This window comes from Nothobranchius furzeri, chromosome 15, assembly GCF_043380555.1.
Source record: "Nothobranchius furzeri strain GRZ-AD chromosome 15, NfurGRZ-RIMD1, whole genome shotgun sequence".
Classification (NCBI taxonomy): domain Eukaryota; kingdom Metazoa; phylum Chordata; class Actinopteri; order Cyprinodontiformes; family Nothobranchiidae; genus Nothobranchius; species Nothobranchius furzeri.
This window is the reverse complement of record NC_091755.1, coordinates 56,739,969-56,750,671: the sequence shown is the minus strand read 5'-3', so window position 1 is coordinate 56,750,671 and position 10,703 is coordinate 56,739,969. Positions and strand designations below refer to the sequence as shown.

Sequence of the window (10,703 nt, the reverse complement as noted above, 5' to 3'; positions counted from 1 at the left end):
CTTTAGACAGTACTTTACTATCACCTTGATTATTTCTAGGGTTAAATTCTCACTTCTGCTGCCTGGTTGAATCCTTTGGTCGTGTCAGTATAGGTTGAGATCCTGCTGCTGAAAGCTACCCTGTGCATACATTGACCAGCCTGCTGTAAAGTGTTTAAGTGCAGATTTGAAGCAACACTATTTATTCATGCCATCGACTGCAATCATCTCTAAATTTCAGCACAAAATCTCAGTGCAAGATTCTTCATTTTCGTCTTGTAATCTTCATCAAACTGTTCATTCTGAGAAACTGTGAAGTGGTTCTTCCAATCTCCTACTTTGGCTGAAATGATGGCATTGAGTTAATAGTTATTATGTAGACTTTGGTACATGAGAATAGTTTTCTTTTAAAAAAAGATACTGACCTTTTCTCAGAAAGGGAGAAATCTCGTGGTTCATTGTTCTGATGGCGGACTGGTTGGCCATTTTGTTTTGTTTCATGTTGTCAAACTTCACATCAGTTCTTATTTTATCCTTTTGCTTAGCTGAAGCACACAAGTTGAGGAAGGAGCAAAGCCGGTCTATTTCTCGTCCACAGTCCTACCAACATTAAAGACAATGATTAACTGAAGGACTAATTGAGTTAAACATGTATGATAACTGGTGTGCATCAACAGCTGAGCCTCATTCTGCTTGAAACCTCTTAAAACCTTTAAGTTTGAATATATTTCTGGTGTTTGAAATGGTGGTGTTTGGATTTACAAATCTTCTTTAAAATTAGCTCCTTCCTTTCTGACGTTCATCCTAAATTTAATCCAGATTAAAGTATTTTCATTCATTCATATGTTTTTAATCTAGAATCATCACGCCACAATCTATCAGGGGGTGGATGAGCTCTGCACCTCAATCAAATCCTCATAGAACATGTAGCGAAGTTCTGGATACGTCTACTTCTTCTCCCACCAGTCGTTTACGTGCTTGTACCAGGATCCAAACACCACTAGAACAGAACACGGGTTCTTAAAACTGGACGTTGCTGTGTTTATTTTACAGTGGAACTGTTCACATCTTCCCTCCATGCAGGAGCATGCTCCAGTCCTTCTGTTCTGGTTGGAGTTGGTTCATGTGAACCAAAGTGATAATAGGACACGACGCTGTCTTTAGCGTTCCGAGCCACATAAACAATCTTCACAAATACAAAAATTAAATCAGTGATTCATTGTCACGGTCCGGGGTGAGCTCCCTGCCTGTAGTCCTGTTTTCCCTCTGAGCATTGTTCACAGGTGGGCGTGTCTGAGAGCTACCAGCTGCAGCTGATCCCATCATCAAGGCCCAGGGGATTTAAGGAGCAGTGTGATACTTCACCACACCGAATGATTACTCTGTTTGGGTAGCTCTAGCCTCTAACCTGTCTCGTGTCCGTATCCGTATCCGTATCCGTATCCGTATCCGTATCTGTATCTGTATCTGTATCTGTACCTGTATCTGTATCTGTATCTGTACCTGTATCTGTACCTGTACCTGTACCTGTATCTGTATCTGTATCTGTATCCGTATCCGTATCCGTATCTGTATCTGTATCTGTACCTGTACCTGTATCTGTACCTGTACCTGTATCTGTATCTGTACCTGTACCTGTACCTGTATCTGTATCTGTATCTGTATCTGTACCTGTACCTGTATCTGTATCTGTACCTGTACCTGTATCTGTATCTGTATCTGTACCTGTACCTGTATCTGTATCTCGTTCCAGTTAACCTGCCGCCTGAAATCCCTGAATGTCCTTCCCTGCTCTCCTTCAGGTTTCTCTCCACATTCCACCATCTCCAGAACCAACCCGGACTCCTGCATTCCAGACCACACTGCCTCCTTCCCTGGCCGCCTGCTCTCAGCCGCTCACCTGCCCTCATCAACCTCCGCTCCTACATCTCTGGATAAATCAGTTCTCTCACCTTCTGGATGTCCTCTGCTCATCCGGACCTGACCAAAACCCTCCCTGTACATTCCACCGCTACCAAGAAACTGTGAGCTCAGCCTCAAGATAAAATCTCCATGATTCCACCGGGTATTCACTCTTCTGTCTCCCTCCTCAGAACCTCCTCCCTAGAATCCTGCTTCTTCTCAGTACTGAGCATCTTCGGTTCCCATCTCTCCTTTAGCTCCTCATTTAAAAATAAGCCTTTTTACACACTTGCCTGTTTCTTTGAAGTGATTCTGCATGTTGTAGGTCAAGAAATTGCCACCCAGCATGACATTCATAGGTTGGGTTTGTTGTTTGTGTTCATGTGTGAGAGGCCAGAGAGGTTTTATTCAGCTGCGCTGCTCCCAGACAGACTTTGGTACAAACTGGACTGGGAGGTGAGTTTTAATTTTAAGTTTTTTGGGACTCTGGTAGTTTGTCCTAAAGCTGAAGTGGTAGCAGCCGGCTGCTCCTCTGTTATTGGGCCGAGAGCCTCTCACACTAGCAGAGTTCTGATGCTGAACACACACATGGGTAATGAATGGAGGACTCGGGTAAACGTTTAAGTGCTGCGGTCCTGTGAGACAACCAGATGGTCCAGTTGTTGGTTTCAGACCAAGCCGTGTCATTGGCTGAAGTTTTAAGACTAATGTGAGAAAAACATATAGCTGTATTCTGTTATGTTGTTAAGAGACATGAAAAAATTAATCCATCTTAAGCATATTATGAAAATGTAATAAAAATACTAAACTTAAGTCAATTCTCAATTATTTGGGCCTGTTTTCACAAAATTATTATCTGACATTACCTTTGTATTCATTCATATAATTAATTGTAAATGAAATTATTGACCCTTTTTTCATTATTTTTCTTATGGTGTGGACAGTTTTATAAACCTGTGGGTGGAGATGGTCTGCTGATCTCTAGGAAGGGAACTCTCTCATGAAGAGGAATGGAATTCTGACGGTCCGGGTGCGTGCCCCCAAAGAACAGGAGATCCAGGATGTAGGAAGCCCACATGGTTCCTAAGATGAATAGATTTAGATTAAAGAAGGGAAAAACACATTGTGACACTGAAAATGCATTTTTGTAAACATGACCTGCAGCTTTGGCGTAAGCAGCTACAAGGATGTCCTCAGGTCTCGCCTCAAAGTGCTGTGTGTTCTCCCAGTTATTAGTGAAGCATCTGACCATGGAGACACCCTGAAGGTCGTACAGCGTCGGTCGAGGTGGCAGATCCATCTGTGACGAGCCTGTGGGAATAGTGGGGATTTAACTTCTAGGTGCAGGTATCAAATAAAGCTAAACCAGGGTTTAACACTTCTGTCATTAAAAGTGTGAATCTGGTAAAAAGGAGAAGCACAAATCCTCCTCAGAGGGATTTTTTTTCTTACAGATGGAGAAACCTGAATTATATTGTTTACTTTCTTATTAAAAGAGACCTCAAACTGGATCTTTTAAATAAAAATTATTGCTACCACAATCTGATCTGCTACAGCTCATTTAAATGAACAAAACTGGGATTTAGAAATCTGTTTTCTAAATCTAATTTTAACTCTTTAAAAATTAGAACTGACAAATCGCTTAATCCACTTCCTGATTCATCTATAATCTATAAACATTCAGTAAAGGGTCAAAAGTTGGCTTACTGTGTTGAATGTGGTCACGTGGGGATTTTCCAAACCAAAGCAAGCAGTTTGTTGCGTAACCTCCTGACCGACAAAAGCATCGTGGTGCACTGAACCGCAGCAGGAAGAGAGACCGGAAATGGGTCTCTCAGTATTTAACCCTTGTACGACCCTAGTGCACTTTTGTGCTCAAAGGACATTAACGTTAAATCGGTTTGCTTTTCCTTTTTAGAGTTAATTTAGTGTTGATTTTTTTATCAGAGGAAATGTTTAATGACAAAAAAAGATTTTATCTTTTATTGCAGATATAAAATGTCACATAGAACATTAATTCTATAAATCACCACTCAGACATCTGAAATGAGACAAAACAAACTCCACAGGTCTGCTTCCACTTTGCAGTCTAGTAGTCAAAATGATTTCCTTTATTTGTTTATATTCAAGGTTCAGTCAATCCCAAACCGTTACTTTTGTGTGTTCAAATTTCATTTCGGAACTGCAGCGTGGGATCCTTCATCTTCTTCCTGTAGTCTTCATCAAACACCTGGTTCTGAGCCACGGTGAAGTGGTTCTTCCAGTCTCCAACCTTCCCTGCAGAAACACAAACCACCAGTTCAACCCTTCTGCTGCTGATTGTTTCTCCTCCTGCATAATAAAGTCTTACAAACCTTTTCTCATGAAGGGAGAAATCTTAAAATCCATAACCGGGATTGTGGAGTAGTTGGCCATCTTGTTCTTTTTCATGTTATCAAACTGGACCCCACTCACAACCTTGTCCTTCACATCAGCTGAAGGAGAAATACCCAGAAAGGAGCAGAGTTTGTCTATTTCCCGTCCGGTATCCTGGAAAGACGTCACGCATCATTTTCAACCAGGGGGAAGTCCCAGTGAGGACGAGGAGCTGAAAACAACCAGTTACCTCGGCCAAATCTTCAAAGTACATGTAGTGGATATTTGAATAAGTCTGTTTCTTCTTCCACCAGCCGTTTACATGATCGTACCAGGAGCCAAAACCCACTGAGACACAGAAACATTTAAACAACAAATAGAGAATCATGTTCTAACTGCAGATTATTTATTTTTGTCCTGATTATCGTTTTGTCTTATTCACATTAATGTAAGTGATCTCATTTGAACCTACTTTTCCCATCCATGAACCTCTGGAAGAAGCTGCTCCATTCTCCAGCCTCTGGTTGGATCATGTTCATTTTGTCAAAGTGATAATAGGATACCATGTTGTCCTTTGCATTGCGGGCTACATAGACCACCTGCAGAGGAGAACCAGAGACAAACATGCATTAAAAAGCCGTATATATCCTGAAGAGCAGTGTGCAGCATAAATGATCTTTAACTGAGCAGATATAGAAAATATCTTAATAGTCAGATGTTGCAGCTTCTTTGTGTGTGAATGCAAACAGCAGCAAAACGTATTTACCCTGCAGTTCTGCTCCCAAAAGGACTTTGGCACAAACTGAACAGGATAATGAGTTTTGATGAGTCGAGGAGTGGTGGGAAGGTGGTCGGCCAGGTCCTTTCCTGTGGATAATAACACGATTGAATAAAGAAAACCCTTAAAACATCACGTCCAAAATAGGTTTAAGACAAAATGCACTCAGTAGAGTTGGTTTAAAAGTCAGCAGTTCACATAGGAACCACACAAAATGACCACTTTGAAATGAAATGCCAGAAAATCTAAAGAATAATCCATCCATCCATTTTCAACAGCTTATCCGGAGTTGGGTCAAGGGGGCAGCAGCCTAGAGGCCCAGACATCTCTCTCCCCAGCTACTTGGGCCAAACACTACAGGGAAATCCCAAAGCGTTCCCTGGCCAACTGAGTGACATGGTCCCGCCAGCGTGTCCTGGGGATGTGCCTGGAAAACCTCACCAGGCATCACTGCAGATGCAGCACCAATCCAGGGCCACATCATCTGCATAAAGCAGAAACTCAGTCCGTGGGCCACCAAAACAGATCCCATCAACAACTTGGCTGCGCCTAGAAATCCTGTCTGGATTTTTAGGTGCCTGAATCGGTGACAAGGGGCAGCCTTGGCCGAGTCCAACTCTCACAGAAAACGAGGCAGACTTACTGCCGGCAATGCTGCCCAAGCTCTGACACCGGTCATACAGGGACCTAACAGCCCATATCAAAGGGCCTCAGTGTTTCCCTTACATAGGCGTAGCACGGCTGAAATCCCAGCGCCACGTCTACAAGATCCCAAGTTTTATTGATTTTTTTTTTGCGCCGTTTCCCAAAGAAGCAGCGAGAACTACTCTGTTGTTGCTTGTGATCACAGCCGGCAGGCAGCAAGGAGGAGGAGGAGGCAAGGCAGGGTGGTTACAGCTAGGGATGAGCCGGATACTCATTTCAGACTAATATCCGGTACGGATAAAGCATTTTTGACGAATACGAGCATGAAACGAGTAAAACTCGTAAATATCTGTAATCGTGCTGAAGGAAAATCCTCATTGGGTAATTGACTGTCTTCACGCTCTGTGACTGGCCAGTCACATAGAGCGCCCGCCCCTCCCTACACACAAAGCTCTGCAGCCAGGAGCTCAGTCTGGCCCATACACACACACACACACACACACACACACACACACACACACACACACACACACACACACACACACACACACACACACACACACAGAAACGGATCTCTGTGCTTGCTTCACTGTTGCTCACGTTTCTTCAGTATTCCCTAGGTTTGCTTCAGCTCGCCTCTTTTTCGGTTGAATATTTAAAGTTACTTTTCTCGTAACGTACGTGGTGCATTTGACAAGACAGAGCTGAAAACGGCTAGTGCATGCGTCGGTCACTGCCTCCACTCCGGTCGGGTTCGTTTTTTTTATTTTTTTATTATTATTATTTTAACTCTCTCTCACACACACACTCCTCAATCAACATTGTTTTGTTTAACTGTGTGTGGGAAAAATGCCAACAACGTTTGGAAAAAAATCAGTTTAATCAAAATAAAATTAAATGGTTCTAGTATTTCATATTTCCTAGTTCCTACTGCATGAGTTCAGATGCCATAATTCATGCACTTAAATAATAATGTTCTGATTGTATTGAAAAACTCGTTCTGTAATAGTTCCTTTACTATTGTGATCAAAAATATTTAATCTCAATTCTGAGGCTGCTCTGTAAATAGTTTTCAAATAAACAATACACACAGCAACTTCTGATCAATCCATATCGATTTCAGATTTAAAATAATGCATTGATGTAAACCAGACCCACTAATTCCCAACTAATAAATAATAAGGTGCATTCATCTGTGTATGTCCTTTGATCCGCATTAGTGATATTTTCAGCACCAGAACAATGAAGCAAAGAAACAGATTCCTGAGTTTATGTTAGTAATTTTATTCATTAGATGCATCTGATCTGTTCCATTTTTCTCAGAAATGAGATCAAATCAGTGCTTCTATGGGTTGTCTCCTCTCTGCACTAGAAAATTTTACTTTATTATAATGTTCACCGTAATGCATCTTGATGTTCTTAATTAAATCAAAGATATTGGTCAATAATGCCAAATATGTAAATTTGTATTTCAGTCGTTTTTATACTGGCTTAAAAATACTTCATTAAGTCTACTAAGCAGGGGTGTAGAACGTGTTTAATAGGGCCAGCCCAGCAACGATCTTGGACCAAAATAAAGGGGGCAGAAGGAAACGTTTTTCAAGAAAAATTAAATGCTGAATCCCCCCTGCAAATTGTGTCACTGAGAGTTTAAAACCAAAATTATTTTTGTGCAAATATTGGTGTATTCACCTTTAATACTAGTTATTAAAATGCAGCAGTTGCTGGATTGGTGCTGATCAAAGTGGAGTGCATCAAATAAAACAATATTAACATAAAGGTGAGACGTGTCATACGTGTAAAGGATTAATAAATGTGTGAAAAGTTGGAGCAGCTTTAAGCTAGGGGTTGGAGGAGATTAAAGCTCAAATCACATTTCTACTTTAACACTAAATCTTTGGGCTCTTCTTAGAAAGATGAAGCAAACAAACTTCTTGGCAGAAAAACCAAAAGCATTCATCCGAGCTAAAAAAAAACGGAACATCATCACGGGAGTCATCGGGTTCAAACATGAATCCAGTTTTACGAGAAAAAATGTGAACAGATTTAGATCCACAAAACGACAGAATTCCTATTTGATTTAAGTTGTTTTCCAACATTTCTACAGACATCACAGAACCCGCCCATTTATCCACCAGTGTGTAGACATTTCACCTGCACTGTACGTCAAAGAGAACTCACAGAAGGTGAAGATTAAATTAACATCCAAACCTGAGCCTATTCCCGGGACTTCGAATTCTAAAAACGGCACTCTGTTATAGATGGGGATGGACGCCTGGCGGTCGGCAAATGTCTGACTGAAGTACAGCAGATCAAGGATGTAGGAGACCCATGTGGTTCCTAAAAGGAGCCAGATACAAAAGCTTTTAACTCTTTACATTTTTATTTTTCATAAATTATGGTGAAGCGTGTGTGGAGACCGACCTGCTTTGGGGTATGTTGCAATAAGAATGTCGTCTGGTCTGGCCTCAAAGTTTTGGATGTTTTCCCAGTTGTCCGTAAAATAGTGAATCATTGGGACTCCATGGAAATCAAACAGTTCTGGCCGAGATTCTTTCATCTATTTTGGGGGGGGGGGGGGGGGGTTGTAATGAAAGCATGGAAAAAACTCAAAATCTACAAGAGCAGCATTTTCAGTGGAGAGAAAGGAGAGACGTGGGGTTGTGATGTGTGGAGATTTGTGTCGGATTGGGTTTGAAAGAAGGCAAGAAGAAGTTTCATACAAGTAAATAAAGAAGCTTCTGCAGCTTGAACGAGAGTCTGACCCAGACGGGGATAAAGGAGGCTGGAGCTGTTGAAAGCATTTGCATGTATCTCTGCTGTGCATTTTAAACAGCTCCCTAAACTTGTGAGAAGAGGAAAGAGCCCGTAGTGTACTTTGAAAATAATTAAATATATACAAACAAACAAAAGCATTCACATACCTTCTCTGTTTCCAGTGACATTTTGCTGTAGGCGTCTGTTTCAGCTGTTCTTCCAGTTTTACTCCCGTTAATGGAGATGTTTCCTCCTCTTTTCAGATTACGTAACACTCCAATGGGTTCACTCGAGTAACTACAATCTACCCAGCAGCTCAGCACCAACAACAGAGGGGAAAGCTCACCGCCACTGATAAGTTACTTGCAGAGCTCGACTCCACCCTCCTCAAACTTGTCCTGTCCTGCTTGTATTGACGCACACACGAACACACACACACACACACACACACACACACACACACACACATTGCATAAAGATCAAAGACACACTTCTTTATTTGCATAAAGGTTATACTTCCTCCTTTCAGACGATTTTCCCCCAACAGGACCAGAATCCAGACACATTCCAGATGTGCTGATCGTGTTACACAGCTGGGCAGACTTAGGCCAGCCCAACCCCAACTGTTTTGTCAGATTGTGCAGAGTTCATGGACAACAGGTCCGGCCCTGAAACATTTTCCAACCAGACCAGAACCAGACTTTTAACAGAACATGTTCTGCACACAAACAGAGCAGAACATGTCGTCCATTACACTAGGCAGCCTAGCTCTTGCTTCCCTTCCTATTCAGTCCCTTTGAGCTGAGAACACATGATAAAGGCAAATATGAGAAATGAGCAAGAGAAGGGAGAGGGCAGTTTGATGGATAGATTATAATCCAAAATGATTAAAAATGGGACCTTGGATTGGGTTTTTCTAGGATTGTACAATTCACAAGTAATTCAAATTTTACATTTTATGACAAAAAATGTATCGGTAGAGCATTTCTAGCTATATGGCAAAATGTCTCATTTATTATTTTACTCATTCATGTCAAAATTGAATTTTAATTATTAGCCTGCCATTTTTAGTTTCATAGTCAATGTCTGAAACATTTCAACACAGTTCTTCTTAGTTTTATTGCAGATAGAAAATATCAAATCAAAACTTTATAATCAAACAGAAGAAGTGATGATTTTTGTTCAGTTCCATTCTTGGATTTTGATTTTAAACTCAAACGTTTTCTTCTGATAAATCCCCTCTCAGTTGCATGTTTAGATTTGCGCTGGGTTAAATGAGACACAACCACCTCCACAGCTCTGCTTCCACTTCACAGGCAACAAAACTCTTTATTAGATTTCTAAGGTTCAGTCAGTCAAACACAATTATTTCTGTGTGTTCAAATTTCATTTCGGAACTGCAGCGTGGGATCCTTCATCTTCTTCCTGTGGTCTTCATCAAACACCTGGTTCTGAGCCACGGTGAAGTGGTTCTTCCAGTCACCAACCTTCCCTGCAGAAACACAAACCACCAGTTCAACACTTCTGCTGCTGATTGTTTCTCCTCCTGCATAATAAAGTCGTACAAACCTTTTCTCATGAAGGGAGAAATCTTAAAATCCATAACTGGGATTGTGGAGTAGTTGGCCATCTTGTTCTTTTTCATGTTATCAAACTGGACTCCACTCACAACCTTGTCCTTAACATCAGCTGAAGGAGAAATACCCAGAAAGGAGCAGAGTTTGTCTATTTCCCGTCCGGTATCCTGGAAACACGTCACGTATCATTTTCAACAAGAAGGTAACGTCCAGAAAGGGTCATTTTTCACCTATTGTCATGGTCTGCGTCTGCCCCCTCCTTTATGTGTCTCCTGATGTGTCTCCATCCTCTCTAGATTCATTTTTGTGTCTCATAGCGCCCTCATGTGTCCTTTGTCTGCGTCTCAATTATGTGTTTTCTGTTTGTAGGCATTCGGTCATCCCCATCCCCTCCAGCTGTAGCTCCAGCCTCTTTGTCACCAGCTCTGTGTCTGTGTGGGTGTGTGAGTGTATGTATGTGTTTGTGTGTGTGTGTGTGTGTGTGTGTGTGTGTGTGTGTGTGTGTGTGTGTGTGTGTGTGTGTGTGTGTGTGTGTGTGCGCGCGCGTGTGTGCGTGTCCATTCCCCAATTCAGTGTGTGTGAGTGTATTGGGGTGTGATTGTGTGTGTGAGTCCTTCCCTCAGTCTTTTAGTTCAGTTTTATGTTTATCTGCCCTCCTTTGGTTCTGCTTCCCCATTTAGATGATTGTTGTCACCTGTCTTCCCTCCAGC

The 10,703-nt window shown here is 41.7% G+C and overlaps 2 protein-coding genes across 2 annotated transcripts; both read right to left on the bottom strand.

Annotated features, from left to right (window-relative positions):
- Window positions 1-209: 209 nt before the first annotated feature.
- LOC129164781 (cytosolic sulfotransferase 1-like) lies at window positions 210-2,836 on the bottom strand. Its single transcript, XM_070544595.1, has 5 exons — window positions 2,297-2,836; window positions 1,039-1,172; window positions 954-979; window positions 405-579; window positions 210-322 (listed from the first exon to the last, which is right to left on the bottom strand). The coding sequence occupies exons 1-5, from the start codon at window positions 2,566-2,568 to the stop codon at window positions 210-212; spliced, it is 720 nt and encodes a 239-aa protein (XP_070400696.1). The 5' UTR covers window positions 2,569-2,836.
- A 1,014-nt stretch (window positions 2,837-3,850) lies between these two features.
- On the bottom strand, window positions 3,851-8,805 carry LOC107391150 (cytosolic sulfotransferase 3). Its single transcript, XM_015968266.3, has 8 exons — window positions 8,584-8,805; window positions 8,084-8,219; window positions 7,871-7,999; window positions 5,003-5,103; window positions 4,709-4,835; window positions 4,487-4,584; window positions 4,236-4,410; window positions 3,851-4,158 (listed from the first exon to the last, which is right to left on the bottom strand). The coding sequence occupies exons 1-8, from the start codon at window positions 8,602-8,604 to the stop codon at window positions 4,046-4,048; spliced, it is 900 nt and encodes a 299-aa protein (XP_015823752.1). The 5' UTR covers window positions 8,605-8,805; the 3' UTR covers window positions 3,851-4,045.
- Between the last annotated feature and the right edge of the window lie 1,898 nt (window positions 8,806-10,703).